Consider the following 25,293-nt stretch of genomic DNA (forward strand, 5'->3'; position numbering starts at 1 on the left):
CAATGGTATCAGAAAAGCGTATGGACTCAACACAGGCACATCTTGGAAACAATAATTCCACTCATTCCCTGCCTTCAACAGGAGTTTCTATGGTGTGCTCAGGCATGTCACCTCAACAAGGGTCAGCCTTTTACCTTACCCACAGCCAGGCAAACTATAACAAGTGATGCATCAGATTATGCCTGGGGAGCGCACATGGCAGGACAGTGTATTCAGGGCAAATGGTCTGCAGATCAAAGGCATCTACATATCAATCAAAAAGAGATGCTAGCTGTACAAAATGCCCTAACAGCTTTCAAGGACCTCCTACATCCAGGACAACTCCTAATAAAGACTGACAACACCACAGTGATGTGGTACATAAACAAGCAAGGGGGCACACATTCCTACACCCTATGCAGACAAGCAATGACCTTGTGGAACACAGCATTGACCTACCAAGTTCAACTACAAGCACAATTCCTGCCAGGAAAGAAAAGCACATTGGCAGACGATCTAAGCAGAAACATCATAGATCCTCATGAGTGGAAACTAGATCCACAAGTATTCGCAATGATAACTAAAAAATGGGGGAGCCCAGACATAGATCTGTTTGCTTCCCCCCAAAACTACCAACTATGGAAATTCTGCACAAAGACATACCACACACTAGCTTGGAAAGTGGACGCCCTCTCATTCAGTTGGAAAACATTGACAGTGTATGCCTTTCCTCCACTGCCTCTTCTAGCAAAGGTGCTGCTGAAAGCCAGATTAGAGAGGCCACAAATGATACTCATTGCTCCAGACTGGCCACGCCAACACTGGTATCCAATACTAAGGAACACGGCTCAAGGCCCACCATGGATTTTACCTCCAATTCCTCACCTGCTCACTCAGCAAAACAATCAGATTCTACACAGCCAGCTCAAGACTTTAAATCTGGCTGCATGGCAAATTACCTAAACAACCAGTCAACACTTCTCTCTAAAGCTGTGATGGATGTCATTCTGGAGGCCAGGAGGACCAGCACCAGGAAAATCTATTCAGACAAATGGAAAAGATTCTGCGCCTGGAACCAGGCTAAAGGCCAAAATCCCCTTGTCCCAAATATTCCTCGGATTCTTCAATATTTAACTGAGATGTTGCACAAATGAATTTCCTTTTCATCTATTAAGATCCACGCCTCAGCTATTTCTGCTCAGTACAACACGGATCCTCCTATATTTTCACATCCATTACTAAGACAGTTCCTCAGAGGGGCTAAGAACATAAGACTGCCCCGGAGAGCACCAACACCAACTTGGGATCTCAACTTTGTTTTGGAAAAACTTACACTATCGCCCTTTGAACCAGCTTTTACAGCTGATCTACAGTTTCTATCATGGAAAACTGCCCTGCTGCTAGCAATAACTTCAGCACGAAGAGTCTCATTTTTCATCAAGACAGAGTCTCTTTACGAACTAACCCTTCCTTTATGCCAAAGGTGGTATCCAGTGTGGCCCTAAACCAAACCATTCATTTGCCCACCTTTTATCCAAACCCCCAGAACAAAGGGGAAAGGCTCCTACACTCTTTGGGCATTCACAGGCAATTACGTTACTACTTGGATAAAACTAAGGCTTTCAGAAAATCTGACCAACTTTTTGTATCCTATGCTGCAGGATCACAAGGAAAGGCTGTCTCTAAACAGGCCATTTAAAAATGGATAGGACATTGTATCCATTTCTGCTACACACACCATGGGAAACCTGTACCTGGTAACATCAGGCCCCATTCCACCAGGGCTACAGCAACATCAACAGCCTTCCTCAGAGGGGTACCAACCAAGGATTTTTGGAGGCTGCAACTTGGAGTTCAGTGCACACCTTCACCAAGCACTATCACTTACCTCTATACTCTAAAACCAGAGCTGGCTTTGCCACTGCAGTTCTGCAGGGCCTACTAGCCTCTCCAAACTCTGTTTAGTTCCACCACCCATCCTTAGCTTTGGGATTCAACCCAAGTGTGATGACTGCAGCAGTGTAACACGATGAACATAGTACAGTTTTGTACCTACCATAAATGTAGATGTTCGAGTGTTCACACGGCTGCAGTCCAGGTTACCCTCCCCCCATCCCCTCTGACCTAGCTGAACTTTTCCATATCTTTTCTATCCTGTCCAACCTTTGTGGTGTATTTGCTTGTAACTGAAGGTATATTCCTTTTATTCCTTTTACATGTTTTATTAGCAATTTGTATTGCCTACCTACTTGGGGGCAAGAAAAACTGAAGAAAATGACGTCGGATGCCTCTTATATACCCCTGGCATACTGACGTCAGGGAAGAAGCAACAGCAACCGATGCCGGACCAAGACTTTGGAACTCTGGCCGACTGCGGGACCGCCTGACGGCAGGATAACCCAAGTGTTATGACTGCAGCAGTGTGAACACTCGAACATCTACATTTATGGTAGGTACAAAACTGTACTTTATTCTCCCTAAGGATCTGCATCTAAAATCCTGCTCTTCTCATCTCTAGAACCTCCATTTCATCCCTTTCAACTGTGATTTATTTCCCTCTGCTTGTGTTATGTATATCAGCCTTCACTGCATAGTTGTAAAATAGCCCTTCAAATGTGGTAGTCCTTAACCTCCTTGGTCTGTGGAGAGAATCACCTTAACTTATCCCACTTAACTTTCGTTCTTTCCCTCCCAAATAAATTCTTTCAACTTTTTATTAATTATCAACAGCTTCAACTTCTCCTTTGGATGATAAAAATATTCCTGACATGTATACAAAAACTAAAGGGACTAAAAATTTTCAGTACTTGCATCGATCCATCTCCATAATCAGGCGCTTCTAGTTACTCAGTTTTTGTATTATCTTTGTTTAGTCTCCTCCCACAAATACACCTAAATACTTTATATTATCATGTCACCATAAATATGAGTAATACTGAACCAGTTCATGAGTGGGTATATAGTTTACCACTACAGATTTTGTTTAATTTTCATGTATTTTATATTCAAATAAGAAAAAAATTTGAAACTGTCTCATAATATTCCATAACACAGAAATATACCTTCCTGGGGTTATAAAGTATAAAATAATATTGTTGGTAAATAAAGCTAACTTTTCTTGATTACCATATTAGTTATATCCTGGAATTTGTGAGTCCCTTATTTTGTTTGCTAATGGTTCTAAATATAAAAGAAATAAGGGGAAAGAGGGCAATCTTGCCTGATTCTTGTGTTCAGTCGCAGCTTGTTTTCGAGGAACCCTTACACTTTAATTCTTTCCTCTGAACCTTCATATGTTCTCCTTACTATCACAAACACTGCCATTGCCTTACTCATAAAATCCCAGCTGACTCTATTGAATGCTTTCTTTATATCAAGGCCTACTAACAGTAATGATGTTTTCTTACAGTCTGCTTCCCTCTGGGTTGCCATTATTCTATTAATCTTTTCAAATGTGCCTCCCTTCCACAAAACCACATTGATCAATATATATCGATTTTGGCAAAATTTTTGCCATTCTCTTAGCTAATATAGATATGAACACTTTATAATCCTGGTTAATAATTGAAATGGGTCAATATGAATTTGAGTCTGAAGATTTTTTACTCTATTTGAGTAATACATCCACCACTAGGAAGGTGTTGGAACCCCCCCTCCAAACACCTTTTTTAACTATTTGTAAATAAAAACTTCAGGTCTTTATCACGTTCTTCCCTCTTAACTTCCAAGCTTCCACAAAAATAATGTCTGTTCCTAGAGACTTCCCTGTTTTAATCTCATAGTTTCCTGTCTTAACTATTAATTGTAGAGACTCATTTTTTCTAATGTCATAATTATTTTTTTTCATAAATATTTCCATTTGTATTTTTCTTGGCTTCCACATTCCTCTGCTTTACACACATTTTCATAACATTTCTGTAATTCCTTGAATTCATCTATAGGGTGTCTAGTTAATTTTCTTGTTCTAGGTTTCCTATGTTTGGCAACAATCTTTTCTGCTTTCTGTTTATAGTTTCATAGTTTAGTACTGTGCTATCTGCCCTGGGGCATTTGCAAGCCTAGCCATAGTGATGTGGCTTTCGCCACCCCATGAAATGGTACAAAAATGCACATAATAGATTTAGAATACTGTGCCTCTGTCTAGTAGTGACACAGTGAAGGTCCCCTTATATAATAGAATTAGTTTACTGTGCCCCTGTCTAGTAGTGACACAAATGTGACCCCCAGGGTAAACCTACGATCTCCCATCCACTCATCAAGACTTCTCTTGAAGAGAGCTAGTGAGGGGCTCTGCCTGACATGAACTGGGATTCTGTTCCAGAACATGGGAAGCCTCTGGGTTATGAATCTATCCCTCCAGCATGTCCTATTCATATTTGTGCCGAGGTTTAAGTCTTTAGCTCTCGTGGTTCTGATGGATTTGGATTTTTTGAGGTGGAGCATGTCCATCAGTTCCTGATTGGACATGGCCTTGTACGTCAGGCACAGATCACCTCTGAGCAGGCGGTATGCTACTGAATAGAGCTGGAGTTTCTTTAGTCTGGCAGAATAAGACATATGTTGGAGACCCTTGATCCTCTTGGTGAGGTACTTTTGTGGTCTCTCCAGCTGTTGCAAATGCCAGGTGAGGTACATACCAAATGGGGCATTGTACTCAATCATGGGTCTGATGAGGGAGGAGTATAGGGGTACAATGACATTCTTGGATCTGGATGTGAATCCCTTCATGATAAGGTGTGCAAGGTAGAATGTCTTTCTAACCACTTTGGCAACGTGGGTGTCAAATGAGAGGTCGCTGTCGACTTGGGTCCCTAGGTCTCTGATTACTTTTCCCATACTCAGAGGGTTGCTGTCTATGTGATAATTTGTGGGTACTTTGTTTTTCCCAAAGGGGATGACTATACATTTTTTGGCATTTAGTTTAAGGCCATGACTCCGGCACCAGTTGTCCGTTTCTGAGAGGCCTTTTTGTAGGATGCATGTGTCCGCTGGTGTATCGACTATGGCGCCTAGTTTGCAGTCATCTGCGAACTTTGTCAGCCACAACCCTCCCATGTTTGCTTTAACATCTGAGAAATAAATGCCGAACAAGAGGGGTCCCAGGACACATCCCTGTGGGACACCACTTGTGACTGGCTTTGAGTCTGACATTGCTCCAGCGATTTTAACTTTATGGGTTCTGTCCTTTAGCCAGTTTGCAACCCATCTAGTGACATAAGGGTTTACATTTAAGCTGTTGAGCTTATCTATGATGCCTGAGTGGGGTATTGTGTAGGCCTTAGGCATGTCCAGGTAGGCTGTATGGACTGCTTTGCCCTCATCAATGGCTCTAGTGACTGTTTCAAAAAGTCAACCAGGTTCAAAAGGCAGGATCTGCCCTTTACAAAGCCGAACTGGGTGGGATCAAGTGTCTGTAGGTCCCCAATGTCTCTGTTTATGAGTTTCATAATGATTCTTTCCATAGCTTTGCAGACCAGGCTGGTTAAGCTTATGGGGCGGTAGTTCCCAGGGTCTGTAGAGGTACCCCCTTTGTGGAGTGGGACCACTGTTGCTGTACGCCAGTGTTCAGGTACATATCCTGTAGTAAGGCTAAGGTTAAATAGCATTTTTATGTGTGGGTTTAGCTCCTCTTGGAGTTCACGTAGCACGCAACCCGGGATACCATCAGGTCCCATTGATGCTGTGTTTTTAGCTTGGCTGAGGGCGGCTCTCACCTGGCCATCTGAGATGACAGGGAGATTACATTCAGCTGGGATAAGTATTTCTTCTTTTGGGGGTGAGGGAGGGGAGAAATTTGCACTGAACCTGTCAGCCAGAATGTTGGCAATATCTCTGGGTTCAGTGTATTTTTTGTTGTTGTGAACTAACTCTGAGCATATCTGAGGGTTTCCACCCAGGTTTCTAACATAGCTGAAGAAGGCTTTGTGGTTATCTTTAGTGTCCTTAGCGATTTTTCTCTCAAAGTTGGTCTTGGATGTTTTTATGAGAGAACGTAGTTTTCTGCTAGTGTTGATCAGAGATGTCTTCCCTTTATGGGATTTTGCTCTGTCGTGCAGTAGCTTCCTTCTTTTGTTATACAGTTTGTTAATGGTTAAGATCCACCAGACAGGACGCTTGCCTTTGGTGAAGAGGGACTTGGATTTATTTGGGATTGCATGATCCATGCATTCTTGGAGATGTCCATAGAAAGCATTTGTGAAGGATTTAGCATTGTGGGATGTGGTATCCACTGGCCCAGTGGGCTTAAAGGATACCATCTCAGTCTTAAGAAGAGTGAAGTCTGCTTTTGAGAAGTTTTTCACTGTGGTCTTTTGTGCTGGGGGTGGAGGTGGGATATGTATATCCAGGGTGATTAGTTTGTGGTCAGATCTCACTAGTGAGGGGTATACCTCCGGTGTGGAGCATTTTGTCCCCATGTTTGTGATGATCAGGTCTAGTATATTATCTCCCTAGTGGGAGAGGTGACTAGTTGTTCCAGTGCATTTGAATTTATGAATTCCAGGAACCTTTGGGCTAGGGTGTTAGGGCTAGAATAATGTACCCAATCTATGTTAGGGTAGTTGAAGTCTCCCAGTATGATGGTATTTTGTGATACATTCATATCCTCCAATGTCTTCAGGAAGGCTGAGTGGGGTTCCTGAGATTGGGAGGGTGGTCTGTAACATGCTACCAGTTGTATAGCAGTTTTGCCTATGGTTAGTTGCACCTGTATGGTCTCCGATGCTTCATGTGTTGCTACTAACCTGGAGGTGTGGGTGTCCTTGATGAATACGGACAGTCCCACTCCCTTTGTGGTTTGGCCTGGGTTTTGGGGCCGAAAAGCATGATACGAGGTATAGCCTGGTAGCGCTGGGGTGCTCTCAGGAGCCTTGAACCAGGTTTCAGTTACTGCACAGACGTCGATGTTCTCCATACTGAGGAGTGCATCGAGTGCCTGCATCTTGAGATTTAGACTTCTGGCGTTGAGCAGCATTACCCTTAGTTTTTTTCCATTTTTGTTTTCTAAGGAGGTGAGTTTGTCTTTTGAGCCTTGCCTAAAAAAGGCACTATGGGGGTGGCAAGAGCCTTAGCCAATATCCAGAAGCCCAGTGGTGACAGGTGCAAGCTGTCCCTTGCGAAGCAGCGCAGCTTGTCCAACATGTCATCCCAAGCAGACAGACATTGGATCCCCTTAGAATGACACCAGTACTTGAGCCAATTATTAAAGCTGATCATCTTGTCTTTGTATTGTGGCATCATTCTTGGTGAGGGCAAGATGCTGCTCAGGGTCAGGGTCATACCAGCCTGGGCTACATAATCAGAGAGCTCCTCTATGTCTCTTTTCATGTAGTCCAGGGAGGTACGTCTCAGGTCATTCAAGCCAGCATGGACAATGACGGAGTCATATTTGTACTTGCTTTGGAGTGACTTGAGTGTGTGTGTTATGTGGCGGATCCTAGCTCCCAATAGGCAGCTCACAGTCACCCTCTCCTTGTTCAGCCTGGTAAGTGGGACATCAGTGTGTCTGACTATAGAGTCACCTATTACTAGTGTATCAGACATGGTGTTTTGCCTTAAGGGCTGTGATTGATTGACACACTGATTTGCCCTAGTCATTGTGCTAACTTTTTTTTGTGCACTGAAGTTATCAAAAATACTTCCTTAATAGCAACCTTTCTGAACTTATGCACATTATCCAAATAGCCCTTTATTTTGTTTTTGCACTCTGCAGGTGTCTTCCTCTTGTTCTGAGACATTCCATTTTTTTCTGCGATACTTTAACCTCTCATAATCAATCTAAATAACGTGCATTACTTCTTTCCCATATGTCTTTCTCTCTTTTATTCAATCTTGTTTTTAAACTCCATTTTTATTTTATCCCACTCACTTGCAATACCTGCTGAAAAAATTCATCATCTGTAATTACTCGCAAATAATTTCCCTTGTCCATTCTTTAAACGCCTCTGTTTTAACAGATCGTAGGAAAGCAACAGTGTCATGTTTTTACTTCATTACCTGACACCTTTATCTTTTTTTTTTTTTTTTCCTTGCATGATCTGAAATAGTTATTGGATGCATGTCAGAGCTTTCAGTTAAATACACATGTTTCTGTGAAGTATGATTTCTATGCAATCTAGCTCATTTAGTGTACCTTGCAGAATAATGTATAAATTTTGTCTGGGTTTCTGCTACTGAATTTGCAACTTCCATGCCAAATGTTCTGACATATTTTTTTCAGAAATCTGTTCCTCTTTTGTTATATTTTCCTTTGTATGTTCTCCTGATACATCCTGACTATTGCAAATTAGGTCCCAGCCCCCACCCATAAATAATAATCCCTACAGAAAGCTTACTCCTTCCTCCCAAAATTCTCTTAAGCACCATAATAGTAGTTTTAGGTAGAATATAAATAAATGCAAGCATAATCCTCCTTGCCTGCTAGTAATCCCTTACTACCACAGATCTACCATTACTTTTTCCCTTAGTCTGTCACTATTGTAGCTTGATATTCTGTGAAATGTCCATCCTGAAATTTTCTTTTTCAAATTGCCATGTTCAGTTCTATCCCCTCCCATCTCTTTCCTCCATCTGTTCCTCAAGGTTCTCCTCCAACTGTCACACAAGACCAAGTCTTAAATGTGCTAGCAGAAGTTAAAAAAACTGCATTGATGGATCCTGACAGTATCCTTTGATGCATCATAATTAGAATGGAGCACGATTAAACTATCCCCCCACAAAACTGTTCAGCCTTAGCATCCGTAAAGGTTTTGTACCAAGCTGTAGATGGAGAGCAGCTACAGTAATTCCCATTCATAAGGGGAGGGCATTCCACAAACCCCAGACAATTACAGGCATCTAAGTTTGACCAGTCTCCTCTGCAAAGCCATGGAAAGACCAACAGTGGAACCAATCAATAAGGACGTAAAGAACGTGCAAACATTAGACCTGTCTCAATTTCGATTTGTCATGGGTAGGTCATGCTTTCTGAACCTGGTGGACTTTTTTGAAAGGTCATCAAAGCAATGAATGAAGGAAAAGTGGTACACACCATATACCTCTACCTGACCAAATCATATGACACAATTCCCCACTCAGGCTTAGTAGAAAAGCAAAATAAAATGGGAGTAAACCCCTGTGTCACCCAGTGGATTGCCAACTGACTCGCAGACTGGATGCATAAAATCACAATAGGGGATGTTACCTCTACAAAGAGACCAATCACAGTGGAGTCTACAAGGGTTCTGTTCTGGAAACTCTCCTGTTTGGCATCTATTTCTGTGAAGTAAAAGTCAGTACCAAAGGGCTCTGTCTGGCTAAGTTTGCAGATGACTGTAAAATAGGAGCAGTCATTTAATCCCCAAATGACTTAGCAGTCCTGCAAGAAGGTTTGTACCAAATAAATAACTGGTGCCAAAATCATGGACTGAAAGTAAATGCCAAAAATGCTTTATCATATCCGTTGGGAAGTCATCTACTCCAGTGAACTACCACACTGATAATACTCCCCTAAGATTTGACCCAGTTATTCAGGATTTGGGAGCTCATGTGGGCAGTGACCTAACTTTTAACCAATGTGTGTCCATTTTCTTAAGAAAGTCCTTCTGTATTATACAGCTTATAAACAAAAGGCTTGTGTTTAGATCTAGATATGTCATTGTCCTCCTTTGCTCAGCCCTCATTAGTTGAGTCATTGAGTATAATGTTCCTTTTGGCATGTATCTGTACAAACACATCTGAAAGGATACAAGGCCAAAATAAGAAGTTATGTACTCACCATAACGTTCCATCTGAGTAGGTAGCTTCATTTGTCTGCAACCTGTGGGTCTTGGATCCGATATCGGATCCGAGCCGGCAACTTGTTTCAAGCTAATGGATCCGAGCTCCTAGCTCCTCCCCTCACCCATAATCCCCTGCTAACCCTCCATGACCTCAGATCGAGTTTGCCCCTCAATATTTACCCAAAAAAATGGGTATCCAACTACAAATAGATCCGAAGGCCAGGGGGAAGGAGGGGGGGATGGTTGCAGACAAATGAAGCTACCTACTCAGATGGAACGTTATGGTGAGTACATAACTTCTTAATCTGAAGTAGGGGGTTCATTTGTCAGCAACCTGTGGGACAGAGTCCCCAGCTACCTGCACCCTGGGTGGCCATCATGGAAGGATATTGCGAAGCACCGCAGAGCCAAAGGATGCTCTCCCTCTAGAAATCACGTCCAGTTTGTAGTGGTTAATAAAGGTATGAGATGAAGCCCAAGTGGCTGCCGAACAAATATCATCCAATGGAACTCTAGACTTGAAGGCCGCAGAAGTAGAGATGGAGCGGGTGGAATGAGCACGAACTCCTTCGGGTGCGGGTCTCCCAGAGGCTTGATACGCCAATAGGATACATTGAGAAATCCAGCGTGATAAAGGTACTTTTGAAATCGCTTTCCCCAAATTAAATTTGGCAAAGGAAATGAACAGCTGGTCGGATTGTCTATGGCCAGCTGTTCTATGAGTATAAAAGCAAAGCTGCCTATGAACATCTAATGAGTGCAGCTTGTACTCTCCCTTATTCTGATATTTAGGGAAGAAAACCGGTAAATTTATGGATTGATTTATGTTGGTTTCTGATGCTATCTTGGGAAGAAAAGAGGGATTGATCCTGAGGTACACTCTGGGTGAAAGATCAAATAAGGAGGCTTCACAGAGAGAGCTTGAAGCTCAAAAACTCTTTTTGCTGAAGTGATGGCTACAAGGAATGCTGTTTTCCAAGACAGGAATTTGAGATCTACTGAGGCAATGGGTTCAAAAGGTGGAGCAGTCAAGGCTTGAAGAACTAGTGCAAGATCCCATGGTGGCACGGCTTCCTTTATAGGGGGTCTAAGTAAGAAGGTGCCCTTGAGAAAGGTTTTACACAACTTAGCCGACATCAAAGGCCCTGTATCATGTCCCACATGGTAATGTGATATGGCTGCCAATTGTACTTTGACAGTTGAACAACTAGCGCCTTCCTGAAAGAGTTCGGTTAGGAAGTCTAATATGGACGGAAGAGGAGCCATAAAGGGATCTAGATCATGATGCTCTGCCCAGATGGAAAAACGTTTCCATTTACTGTGGTACACTTTCCTGGTGGAGGGCTTATGCGCTGCCACAAGGATGGCTTTGACTGGTGAAGAGATACCGGGAGTCCTAACTAGAAGTGGAACTGGAGCAACCAAGCTTTCAGTTTCAGATTGTCCAGGTTTGGGGTTGGTAAGTTCGACGGATGGGAGATGAGATCCGGACTGGGATCTAGAATCCAAGGAGGATTCACAAGGTGAGACCACAGGTAAGGGAACCAAATTTGCCGAGGCCAGAATGGGGCAATGAGGATCATCCTGCTCCCCAACCGTGAGGCTTTCTGTAAGAGTTGCAGCATCAAGGGTAGAGGAGGATAGGCATAAAGTAGACCAGGTGGCCAAGCATGCACCAGAGCATCTCTTGGAGTTTTCCCTGGAGGGGGGATTAGAGCGAAGAAATTGCCGCATTTGGTGTTTGATGGAGACGCAAAAAGATTGCAGCAGGGTTGCCCCCATATTGCGAATATCTGCTTCGCTACTAGTGGATTGAGAGACCACTCGTACGGGGTAAGAAGGGTGCGACTGAGCTTGTCCGCTAGGATGTTGGTCCGCCCCGGAATGTGCATTGCAATCAGAAAGCGGTTGGTGGAGATCGCCCATTCCCACACTCTCATGGCTTCGCGGCATAGAGGGTAAGATCTGGTTCCCCCCTGTTTGTTGATGTACCAGACAACCGACATGTTGTCTGACTGAATTGCAATCGTTCCTATGGGGAGGAGATCCTGAAGTGCTTGCAACGCGAACAGCACCGCTCTCATCTCCAGAACGTTGATATGCAGGGAGGTCTCTGTGTCGATCCACATGCCTTGGACCGTCCTGCCTGAATAATGCCCCCCCCCACCCGAGGCGGGAGGTGTCCATGGTCACTGTGGCGAGAGGTGGAGAGGTGCAGAAGGGACGGCCCATATGGAGGTCCGAGGCTTGGAGCCACCATAATAGAGCCCTCCTGCAAGCCTTGCTGATAGCAATGGGGTGGAGAAGAGGAAGGGATAGAAAAGACCATTGCACTAGAAGTGTCCATTGCAGTACCCGCATGTTCAGACGGGCGCATGGAAGGAGCGTAATCGCTGCCGCCATGGAGCCTAGTGCCCTCAGGACCAATTCCGCTGGTGAAGTCTCTGATTGGAGGATAGCCCGCACATGGAGTTGCAAATTCCAGATTCTCTCGGAAGTTAGGAAGGCTCGTAGCTCTCTGGTGTCTATTCTGGCACCTATGAATTCTATGACTTATGTTGGGACCAGAAGGGATTTGTTGACATTGATGGTAATGCCTAACTGTGGGGCCAGGTGGAGAAAGAAGTCTCTGGCTGAGCAAAGTAGATGCCTTGTTGGGGCGGTCAGGAGCCAGTCGTCCAGGTACGGAAAGACCTGCATTTCCTGGAGTCTCAGGTGGGCTGCAATCACTGCTAATACCTTGGTGAACACCCTGGGGGCTGTGGTGAGGCCAAAGGGAAGGACCCTGAACTGGTAGTGACTGGCTCCCAGCCGGAAGCGGAGGAACCTCCTGGATCATCTGTCCATTAGAATGTGGTAGTACGCATCCTTGAGGTCTATAGAGCACATCCAATTGTTCTCCCTTAGAAGGGGGAGAATAGATTGAAGAGTGACCATTTGGAATTTTTCCTTGGTTACTGACAGGTTCAAGTGGGAAAGGTCTAGAATCGGTCTCAAATCCCCCGTCTTTTTTGGCACCAAAAGGAACCTGGAGTAGAACCCTAATCCGAGCTGGTCTTGGGGGACGGGTTGGATGGCTCTTTTTCTTAGCAGCTGCTGAATTTCTGCGGCCTCCCTCTGATCGGGTGGTACATCGGGGAGGTTTTTGAATTTGGGGACATGGAGTAATGGCCCCTTACTCCAGTGTGATCGGTCTAAGGGGGGGCTAAGTATTTTGTCCGGGCGTTTTGGTATTGGCTCCACAGTGTCCGGATCCTTCCACGCCCTGGTGGTAATGAGGTCCACCAGGGGGTCGGCCGGAGGGGACACCCAAGAGGTAGACGGGCCCGCTTCAAATGCCCCCAGAAACACGGACTCGTCGGAGGAAGACTTGGGGGCAGACCACCCACCTCTGATCCTCAGCATCGCCATGATGTCTCCAAAGGAGACATCCTCAGGGGCGATCTTGGGGAGCCTTCCCCTTCCTCCAAGTCCGTGTCCTCGGTTAAGGATCAGGGGAGTCCACGTGCCTCCTCTTGCACTTATGCTTGCGGGGCACTTCCTCGGGGGGGGCTGTCCGAGGAGGCCTCGCCAGCAACATCTTGTTCCAATGGAACCATCTGTGACATTGAAGCAGGCTGTCCCTTTGACCGGGTGATGGAAGCCTGGCCCAGCAGAGAGGGAGTGCAGGGAGGAGCCGAGGCAAGGACCGGGGGTCCGGTTGCTCTCAACAGAGCCCTCTCCACAACATCGAAGGCCGAGGGAGAACCACTCTCTCTTGGATCCAAAAGTTGGCTCCCACTCGGATCCAATGAAGGGATCGGAACCGGCGCCGAGACCATCGGATCCGAAGGACCAGTGCGCTCTGACCTGGACGGAGCCGAAGGCACACTGAATCCCACAGATCCGAAGCTCGGGCCACGGCTCCGAGAGGTCGGATCCGACAGGCTCGAGGGCAGGGTCTGATCCGAAGTACCGAGTACTGTCGGCGCCGACCCACCCCCGGCTCCAACGCTGCTCAGCTCCAAACGCTCCGAACCCGGATAGCGGGTCGGAGAAGGAGCAATAGGGTGGAAAAAGGGTGTCGAGCTCCCCCCTGAAGGGGGGGGGGAGGCAAGAGCACTCCCATCTGCAGCTGAGTCTGGATGAACCTTCGCATCATCCGGTCCAAGTCTGCATCGGACATACTAAATGTAGATCTCGAAGAGGTCACCGAGGCAGGCCTGGAATGCCGCCTCGATAACCTCGATGGAGATCGGGCCTCCTCCTCCTCGGGCCCCGGGGAGAAACAAGGGGATCGGAGCTGAGGAGGAGTAGACCTAGAAGCAGTGGAGGGAGAAGCCCGCTTAGCTGGCGGGGCCGAAACGGAGGTCTCGGCCCGCCGCTTGTGGTGCTTCTCCCTCCGTTTCTCCCTCCTAGCCTCCCTATCCTCCGACACTTTAGCGGGAGTTTGAGTCCCGGACAGAGGAAGGGGGGCAGGAATGGTAGCAACCACAGGCTGTGGTGGAGCCACGGGAGCAGTGGAGGCCGGAGCCGAGTCCGGGGGTAAAAGTCCCGCCAAGACCAGCTTCGACCTCCGCTCTTTCAGTGCCCTGGGGTTGAACGCTGCACAAATGGTACAGCCTGAGGAGAGGTGTTCAACCCCAAGGCACGAGCTGAGTGTGGCCATCAGCCGGGGAGAGCTTATGGCCACACTCGGTACATTTAGAAAAGATGGCTTTTGGGGCCTCAGCCATACTTAAAGGAAAAGGTATGCTACACAAACACACAGGTCCCCCCAAAAAAACACACACACACTAACGACCAGCGAAGGGAGGGAAAAAACTAATTAAAAGAAATATATTTTTATACTAAAGGGTACCTAACACTTACACACTTTATATTTTTAAACAAAAAAGTTTGACAGAAAAAACCCACTTAACTGACAATTTACTGTTGAGCTCAAGAGAATCCAGCTATCCACAAGCGCGGCAAACTAGATCCGAGGTCATGGAGGGTTAGCAGGGGATTATGGGTGAGGGGAGAAGCTAGGAGCTCGTATCCATTAGCTTGAAACAAGTTGCCGGCTCGGATCCGATATCGGATCCAAGACCCACAGGTTGCTGACAAATGAACTCTCTACTTCAGATCAATATGTTCTACATGGATCAACTGAAAGCGCTGTCACTTTACTCTGTATCCAGCAGACTGCTAAAAAGTGATTTGTGTGTGTCATTCTAGGTATCCTCCAACCCAGTACTGATGGATTTACTGTACGTCAGCTAGTCAGATGACATCAAAAATATTTGCTGTAGAGATCTAAACCTATCTTGCAACATCAGCAGAATGGTTTAGAGGGACAGGTTTATTTCACAGATGGTACCACTGCTGTGGAATATACTCCCTACCCATGCAGTACAAAGATCATCCCAATCTGTATTATGGAGTAACTTGGATCTGTGGCTGGGAAACAGAAAATGTATCACAGGACTGACTCCTGTGCTACTAATGGACTGAGGAAGCTCCTAGATGCTTTATCCCATGCATGGGTCCCACAAATTATCTGTGGTATGATCTCAGTTATTCTTATTAGGGGTAATGTATAATTATTAACCATGGGATGGGTAAGACCAGTGTAACACTTAATGGGACAGATTAATTTAAGCACCAAAAGAGAGACTGGCAAGGCTTAAAATGCCTAAAAGGGCAGCAAGCCTAGTACTTAACTATGAACCTATCCAAATGTGTCACCTGTAACTTCGCTATTTGCATATTATACGTATTAATATAATTCAGTTCTCTCTAGTTTTTGCCAGCACCTAAAAGGCAGTTTACATTTTATGTTAATATTCACAAAGTAGCCATTGTGATAAAAATTGATCACCTTCATATTTTATGATAATATGTTTCCAGCTTGCAAATTACATAAACACATTAATGTTTTGCAGGCTTTTTTTTTTTTTTTTTTTTTTTTTTTGTTGCAGATTCTGTTTCTCATCTCTGTTTGAATTCAAGTCAGATTTTCCCAGATGTTTTGCTTCAGTAAAAGCTCTGAATAAATAAAAAGCTAAAAGCATTTTAAAACCTCTCTACCCCTATTAACTTCCGACAAATGCACAAAATTATACTTTCCAAAAATGGGAGTTACCACCCCCGATGAGGATGGTTGTCCCAAAAAGACAACTGCATCCACAGGTATTTCCTATCCTAAAAGTAGGTTTAATCATACTGAAAGCATGCGTTAGAGTCTGTATTACCATTTGCAAAGATGCTGTCTGTTTTGGTCCAATCTTAATCCCCTTCCTAGTGTGGAAAACAATTTGCATGATGTCATTTAGCTTTTAGTCTTAAAGTGCACTGGCTGCCCATAAATAACCTGAGTGTGCACTGTTACATTTATTCCACTGAAGAACTAAAGCTGCTGTGGAGGCAACTACTTGCAAATCTATTCACTTTCCAAAGTTTCAGACTTTTTCACTAAACTACTTATTTCCCCATTAAATGACAGTTATAAAGTTCATTGTACCTATCACATGAAACATACTATTCAAACCCTCACTGAGTAATTGCTTACACCTTTAGGCTTTAAAAAATACAGCTAACATCTTTGAAAATGAAAGAGAAGAATCATGTGATGTTTATTCAGAACACACTGATTAGACCTGTCATGACTAATTTCTTGCATCTTATTTGCACCTTGTTTTCAACTAAAAAAAAACAAGTGCTGATAAAAATAAGTAGCTAATAACTATCTCATCCTAGTTTACACAGTTATTAGTTATTTATTTCACTTAGCACTTGTTTTTCCTGCTTTCATCTTTTCTGTTATTTTTCTAGTCTTTAAAAATGCATTGTCTGTAGCCTTAAACATGAACATTAGACTAGACTCCTCTTGTATAAAATGGAGAATTATTATGTTTTAATACACACATAAGGTGAACAGTACATTCCTAGATCCTCCAGCTGCTCAAGATTGCAATATTGTATTGCTTAGTTCCTGCCTTTCTTATCTTGTTACAATGTAAAGGCTGGATACATAAAATTTCATAGAAACATTGCTGGGAAACACTTATTGTGGCTCCCTGCCATTTCTGTGGCTTTGCTGTGTTGCTGTTCTGCATGAGCATACTCATTACATGTGTGCTACTTGTGTTAAAGAAATCCATAGGTGTTATGGCATAAAAAGCTTTCTGTCCATTGACACTGACATTTCTGCAAGTGGATTCCTTAATAGGTTACTGCTTGGGCTGAAAGCAATTCCTACTCTTTAAATTATAATTATCATCGAGCTGCATTGTGCCTCTCGGCATCTTCATGATTGCTGTTGTGTAGTCAAGGGTGGCATGTTTCTGAATCTCTTTGATAGTAATGCACCAAGCAATCTTACACTTAACATGCACAAGAATTGCATCAAAATAGTAATTTATGAAACAGTCTGATAATGCCTTCTTTGAAGAAATGACTGTAACTCTTATGTATGTTGTATGTGTGTGTAGTTATTTATGTAAGTATTTATGTTGTTTGTCTGTGTGTAGGCATTTATGCATGTATTTGTTCCCTGTCCCACACTCCTGAGGATATTTACATAACACAAGTCCACCTTATGCTACATAGCTTTCTTAGTTTTTTTTTTTCTTTTTAAGAATTGTAACAAGTTGCAGTTAGTTGTTCTTCGTGTTTCACTGTTGCAGTCATCACATTTGGGTTATCTGCTTGCAGTAGCCCTCAGTCGGCCTGATTATCAAAGTCTTGGGTCCTAAGTCGGTTGCTGTCCCATCTTCCATGATGTCAGGTAGTCAGGGGTATAAAGCATGCAGCTGATGCCATTACATCAGTCTTTCTTGCCGTGCGGTGCCCGAAGCAGAAGCAGTTTGCATGTGCCGGTCGGCCGACTCCTGAAATTTTCATTTTCGAGTTTCAGAACCGAAGTCTTCAACTAAAGCTAAGTACCCCATTGGGAAAACTTTTTCTTGCTCTAAACCGATGTCAGTAAAAGTCAATAATTGTATTTCTTGTGGAAAGCAAATACCTCATAAAGATTTCCATTTGTACTGTATTCCTTGCCAAGGCCCTAACCACGACGTACCTCGCTGTCAGTTTTGTGCCTTATTTAAGCAACGAACTATTCATTGTCAATATATTTATGCTTCTAAATATTTTGGTACTCTGTTCAATTATCCAGATATGGCTTTGGTAAGCCACCCGACTACCGACATTCCGAAAAAACGCAAAGATAAAGACAGAGACAGACAGCCTAGGTCCAAAGCTGCCGATGACGCTTCTCCTAAGCAAGTCGCCAGTTCCCCGGTACTCATTGAGGTGCTTTCACAGCCCCTGATACCTGCTACTTCAGATTCGCAGGCCTCTACTGAGACCCATTCGGAGTCTGGTATTCCGCGAGATGCTTCAACTGTAGAACCTGCGGATATCTCTACCTTGGATGTGTCTGGAGCCGCTGTGCAGGCACCAGCTTCTGAGGGTTTATTCAGGCCTACTGACTTGCATATTAAACCGACGCCATCTTCTTCTTCAAGGCCTAAAACTCGAACCATGCCTAAAAAACCGACGCCCAGACCGCATGGTCAGGCCCCTATGCCTAAAAAACAAATGATAAGAATGGCTGAAGACCTTATTACTTTAATCAGGGGAAGCCAACCTTCCCCCTCTAAGAGATCTAGGACTGAATTTGCTTATGATACTTCTGACCAGGATTCTGAAATTTCTGTTTCCTCTGATGACCAGGATTTACCCTTATCTACCTATGAGTATTCTGATGCACAGGACTGTATTCCCTCTGCCCCCCCCCCCCCCAGAGGATTTCTCTTTTGGTGAAACCTTGCATACTCTTAGGGAGCATTTACACTGGGAAAGACAGGATTACTCTGATTCTAACAAGAGACTTAGGGATTTCTTACTCCTGCCCCAACACAGGCCTTTAGCTATCCCTCCTGTACTAGACATGGTTGATAATGCCTTTTCGAAATCTAGCTTGGCCCCTGACTCTTTACCTCCTGCTCCCAGAAACCCCGAAAGATATTACAGGGTTCCTGACTCTCACAAGTTCCTTTTTAAAAATCCTACTGCGGATCCCGAGAGCATTTCACAGGGACCCAAGGGCATTAAGGCTTCTACTGCCAGAAATCCTACCCCCTCTGATAGAGACTCCATGGCACTGAATAGATGGGGTAAGAAGGTATACACTTCTGCAACCTTGGCCATTAGGGCCTTAAATTGCCAGTTTCATATGTTAAAGTATCAGCAGCATATTATTGGATTGCTTAAACAGAAAATGATGTTGATTCCTGACTGTGCTGAAAATAAGAATTTACAGGATTTAGTGCATTCTGCTGAACAGGTTGGAAAACATACTTTTCAATGTGGTTTTGATTCACTAGAGGCATCTTGCAGGGCTGCTGTCACTGGGTCTGTACTTAGAAGGCATGCTTGGCTTAAGGAGCAATCTTTGCCAGATCATGTTAAAGCTAAATTGCTGGATGCTCCCTTAAATCAGGACCGCCTGTTTGGCAACAAAGCAGAAGACGTTCTTAAAAAGATGGAAGAAAAAAGCTAAATCTATGCAAACTGTTAAAGATTTCCTACAAGTACAGCCTCCAAGATTTAGTAGGCATTGGCCCTCTAAGAATTGGTCCTTTCCTGCCTCTTCCAGGCCTTCTCAGTCCAAACCTAGAGCCAGCAGAACACCCAGGCTTCAGTCCCAGGGTACGCACAGGACTAAGCAGTCGGGGGCTCCCACTTCCAAATCAGGGAGCAGTAAGACTCCCCCTATAGTAAGCTGTCTCAATGACTTAACTTTAAAACTTCCAAGCACTTCTCAGTTGACTGCTTCTTTAGGGAGAAAGATTGCTCTGCAGGCAAAAGAACTGGGAACTAATTACCCAGGACAAATGGGTTTTAAATATAGTTTCCCAAGGATACAGATTTCACTTCCACACATTACCAACCTCAAACGGTTGGCCAAATCTACCCCCAAATCAGTGGGCAGAGGCTCAAAAGCAAGTACTCTCTCTCTTAAGCATAAAGGCTATTCAAGTTGTACCAGAAGAGGAAAAGGGACAAGGTTTTTACTCAAGACTTTTCCTGGTACCCAGAAAAGACAACTCATGGCATCCTATCCTGGACCTTTTTATCCTAAACTCCTTTTTGGCGATTCCAAAATTCAAGATGCTAACTCTTCACCAGTTGCTTCCTATGCTAGGCAAGGATGCCTGGTTGGCAACACTGGATTTAAAGGAAGCCTACCTGCACTTCCCAATCAGGGAATCTTGCAGAAGATACCTACGCTTCAAAGTAGGCTACATGCACTATCAGTTCTCTGCACTGCCATTTGGCTTATCTACTGCACCCAGGGTATTCACAAAGTGTCTATCTCCAGTCATTGCATTTTACAGGCAAAGAAATATTCAAATATACCCATACCTGGATGATTGTCTAATTCAGGCAGAAAGCCAGGATATACTTTTGAATCATTTGGCATTTGTACAAAAGGTGCTAACTTGCCTGAGGTGCACCATAAATGAAAAGAAATCACATCTTGTACCCTGGCAACAAATTATATTCCTGGGCGCAAGCTTGAACACAACTTCCCAGATGCCTTTCCTCACACCAGAGAAACAAATTCATTTGACACCTTATTTCAAACTAATGGCCACAAAAACCCTGCTTTCTGCAAGGCAAGTACTGCAAGCCTTGGGGTTCATGGCCTCCTGCATTCTACTAATTCCATATGCAAGATTACATATGAGGAAACTACAATGGTGTCTAAAAAGCCTATGGTGTCAACATTCTCAGGATCTAGAAGCAATGATTCCTATCATACCCTGCCTACAGTTAGAGTTTCTTTGGTGGGCAGAGGCCTGCCACCAAAACAAGGGACTACCATTCATTCTACCCCCTGCCGCCCAAACCCTAACAACAGATGTATCAGATTATGCATGGGGGGCTCACCTGGCAGGGAAGTGCATTCAGGGCAAATGGAACCCAAGTCAAATGCACCTGCATATCAATCAAAAAGAAATGTTAGCTGCACAGAATGCTCTGACAGCCTTCAAGGACCACATTCTCCCAGAACAATTAATGGTAAAGACGGACAACACCACTGTTATGTGGTACATAAGCAGGGGGGGTACCCATTCTTACCCCCTCTGCAGACTAGCCATGGCTCTGTGGAACACAGCCTTGAGCTACCAAGTGCATCTACAGGCTCAATTCCTGCCAGGAAAACTAAATACACTGGCAGTCGAACTAAGCAGAAATCTCATGGACCCACACAAGTGGAAACTGGAACCAAAGACTTTCAACATGTTGATAAGCAAATGGGGGAGCCCAGATATAGATCTGTTTGCCTCCCCCCAGAACTACCAATTGGACAAATTCTGCACAAGGACTCCCCAGAAAAAACTTGGAAAGTGGATGCTCTGTCCTTCAGCTGGAAAAAATCTATCAGTTTATGCATTTCCTCTTCTGCCTCTCCTCTCCAAAGTATTACTAAAGATCAAACAGGACAAACCAAGGATGATACTGATTGCACCAGACTGGCCACACCAACACTGGTACTCCCTCTTGCGCAGTGTGTCACTGCTGGCTCCATGGCACCTGCCTCAGACCCCTACCCTGCTGTCACAGCAGGAGAGCCAAATTCTGTACCCTCAGCTTCAAACCCTGAACCTGGCAGCCTGGCTAATTACCTAATCTCTCCATTACCATCTCTCAGTAAACAAGTGTTGGATTTCATTTTGGAGGCAAGGAGGCCTACTACTAGAAAATCTTATGCTGAAAAATGGAAAAGATTATGTGCCTGGAACCAAACTCAAGGGATGGGCACAGCAGCACCCAATTTACCTCAGATTCTTCAATACTTAACTGAGATGCTTCACAAGGGCCTTTCTTTTTCCTTCATCAAAATTCATGCCTCAGCCATTTCTGCTCATTACAACACAGAACCACCCATCTTCTCTCATCCACTGCTCAAGCAGTTCCTCAGAGAGGCCAAAAACTTAAGACCACCCAGGAGAGCCCCAATTCTAGCCCGGGACCTTAACTTTGTATTGAAAAAACTCACTCTTCCTCCTTTTGAGCCAGCTGCTTGTGCAGAGTTAAAATTTCTTTCTTGGAAAACAGCCTTCCTTTTAGCAATCACTTCAGCAAGAAGGGTATCTGAATTACAGGCCCTTATGGCAGTAGAGCCTTTCATCATCTTTCATGCGGACAGGATGTCCCTCAGGACCAATCCCTCCTTCATGCCCAAGGTAGTATCCAATGTGGCTCTTAATCAGTCCATTCATTTGCCAACCTTCTTTTCTAATCCACAGAACAAAGGGGAATGGATACAGCACTCGTTAGATGTGCACAGACAACTTAGATTTTACTTTGACAGGACTAAACCTCAAAGGAAATCTGAACAACTGCTGGTGGCATTTGCTGCAGGGGCAGAGGGGAATGCTATTTCAAAGCAAACCATTTCTAAATGGATAGGCCATTTCTTTCATTTCTGCTATAAGCACCATAGAAAACCTATCCCACAGGGGATGAGACCACATTCAACCAGGGCTGCATCTGCCTCTACAGCCTTTCTCAGAGGTGTCCCTACCAGGGACATCCTACTTTCACCAAGCATTACCATCTGCCAGTTTTTTCTAAACCCAGAGCTGGCTTTGCCATTGCAGTCTTGCAGGGCCTTATAGCTGGTCCTAATGCTATCTAAATTCCACCTCCCATCCTTAGCTTTGGAAATCTAACCAAATGTGTTGACTGCAACAGTGAAACATGAAGAACATAGTACAGTTGTGTACACTTACCATAAATGTAGATGTTCGCGTGTATTCACTGTTGCAGTCCTGGTTACCCTCCCTCCAGCCCTCTGACTTCTTTTGGCTATACCTCTATTCTCCTTTACTATGCTTAAAAGCTTTTTGGTCTATTTGCTTTTTTATTGGAGGTATAACCGTGTATATATATATTTAATTGCTTCCCATTAGGGGGGCACCTGACATCTGGGGCAAGAAAAACTGATGTAATGGCGTCAGCTGCATGCTTTATACCCCTGACTACCTGACGTCATGGAAGATGAGACAGCAATTGACGCAGGACCCAAGACTTTGATAATCAGGCCGACTGAGGGCTACTGCAAGCAGATAACCCAAATGTGATGACTGCAACAGTGAATACACTCGAACATCTACATTTATGGTAAGTGTAAACAATTGTACTTTCCTAGCACCTGTATTAAAAAAATATGTAACCTTGAATTACAAACACAGTAATGCCCCTTTTCTTTTCTCACACAGATGATGAAAGCTATGAATAAATCGAATGAGCATGTGCTGGCAGTTGGAGCATGCTTTAATGAGAAAGCTGACTCCCACCTTGTTTGTGTTCAAAATGATGATGGAAACTATCAGACTCAAGCTATTAGTATCCATAACCAGCCACGAAAGGGTAAGGACCAAAGATTAACTGCAGTTTCATTGTAGTTTTTGCTGCTGTTAAGTTGAGATTCATTACAGATTTTTACTGTGGTTCTGCTCTAGTGTTGTGTAACCTGTTTTTCTGTGCCTGGCTGTACAGAATAATTGAAAGTATTGAAATGTATTGTTTGTACTGCAGGTACGTTGTTTTGAGGATGGGACAGGTATTTTCATGTATGTGTTTTCTTAAATTGAGAGTACAGGTATTTCACTGTAGTGTGTAAACAAAAACCTGGTACAGAGTAATGAATTGTTCTCAACCAGTCAAACAAGAGAGTGCATCATTTTGATTGCAGCAGTTTTTATTGTAATTGAAATTAATTGATTAAATATAATTGAATCCCTTTTTAATTGAAGAAAAGCCTGCTTTTACAGCAAGATCACAAAACTGTGATGGTAAGAAAGGTGGCTTAGCTCAGAGTTCATATATTTAGGGATGCATAAATGTAGGTAGGGTTTGTTCCTTGCAGAAATATTTTTTAAATTATTAAAGCTAACATTGTGTGTAGACGTTTTTATTTTTTCTTTCTTTACTACTTCATTGTAATTTGTTGGTGGAATTACTTTGCATCCTCAAACAAGTACTTAAAATCAGGAATGTTGGTAAATCTGCTAGTGGCATTTAAAAGGCAATGAATGTGTTATACAGATCACAAGTTTAGCTTTGTTGTAATATTTGTAAAAGCATCGTGCTTAATCTAAGTTGAGCGTCTGTGAAGTGCAAAGTCCTGCATTGCTTAAGAAGGGGGCCATCATTAAGCATGTGTCCTGCCCAGGAAGCACCACATGTGAATGAATGATTAGCCTCATGGGTTAAATGAGCAGCTAGAACAGTGCCAGTTTAGGCAACAGGCAGATGTTTGGACTGCTTCGGGAGGAGTATCAGAGGTATTTTGAGTATAGTGGGCATGTTTTCTGTAATTAACTTCCCAGTTAGATAAGCAGTACATGGGATGCTTTCCTCAAAGTGCAGATGGTCATTGTAATACCATTGCTGTAAGATTCATAATATGAAAAAAAAAGTTTGCCAGAGGCAGATGTCAAGTCTCTTGACCTGATTTTTTTCTACAGTTGAATGCCCTTTGGGGTCTATGGTTTTGTTCAAATGCCATGACTATTACAGGGAGCTCTTCACTAAAGAAATTCAACTGTGTGCTGTTTCTACTGTTTTCCCTTCTAATGTGAACACTCTGCCAGTGCCCAGACCATACTCCTCAGCAGTGTTATTATAAATAGATTTATTATTTATGATTTAGTATTGCTTCTGTTGAAGTCACAGGAGAAACTTTCCAGCAAATACTCTTGTAGGCATCAGATTCTTTAAGATGATTTTAACGTCTGTCTTCATTTTTATTTTTTTTTTATTTTATTTATTTATGTTTCCCATTTTCTATTTAGAAATGTTTTAAATAAAAGCAAGCATTTGTTCACTTAATGTTTTCCTAAAGTTTTAAAAAGTGAATGTATTAATATTCCTTTCTTACTGTAGCAGGGCAGGTATCCATGACCATTAAAAACATGGCTTGTTACATCAGGTGACACAGATCCTTTTGTAACTGCTGGAGTGAGGTCACTCCGTCCACTGAATGAAGTCAGCTCATGTTCAGTAGTATCTCCTCGCATTGAAAGAAGGTTCCAAGTGTAATTTTACTTAAGGAACAAATAGCTGTGTGTCAGAATAGGCTTTCATGCTGGAATTTTCCAAATTTAAAAAAAAAAACAAAAAAAAACAGATCTGCAGTCATGGGTATTCACTGCCCGATGTTCCATAAGCTTGATTCTCTATTTCTGTATCACTTCTATTTAGTGCTTCAGATACATCACTCATTTTGTTTGTTGTTGTGATGTGTGATCTTTTTCTTTTGTGCTCAGGATTTACAGGGATCTTGATACTGGTGCAGAGATGTTTGTAAAGTGCATGCCTATTTCCAGTTTAACATTTATGTATTAACAGTGAATGTCTAGTCCGTGAACTCCCAGATGTTCATCGTGCATACAGCTGCAGTCATAACAGATGGGTTTTCCTGCCGTCAGGCGAGTCCTCGATCAGCCGAATTCCAAAGTCTAGGTCCGGCGTCAGTTGTCGTCGCTTCTTCCCTGACGTCAGTGCGCCA

At 43.6% G+C, this 25,293-nt stretch overlaps 1 protein-coding gene across 1 annotated transcript in view; it reads left to right on the top strand.

Moving 5' to 3' along the window:
* The window catches only part of ZFYVE9 (zinc finger FYVE-type containing 9), a 1,427,803-nt gene that overhangs the window by 998,899 nt on the left and 403,611 nt on the right, over positions 1-25,293 (top strand). The window contains exon 13 of the mRNA XM_044086014.1: positions 23,000-23,150. Coding sequence (XP_043941949.1) covers positions 23,000-23,150 — 151 coding nt within the window. The remainder of the gene's footprint in view (positions 1-22,999; positions 23,151-25,293) is intronic.

This window comes from Protopterus annectens, chromosome 10.part0 (assembly GCF_019279795.1).
Source record: "Protopterus annectens isolate FY-2018-M chromosome 10.part0, PAN1.0, whole genome shotgun sequence".
In the NCBI taxonomy this organism is placed as follows: Eukaryota; Metazoa; Chordata; order Ceratodontiformes; family Protopteridae; genus Protopterus; species Protopterus annectens.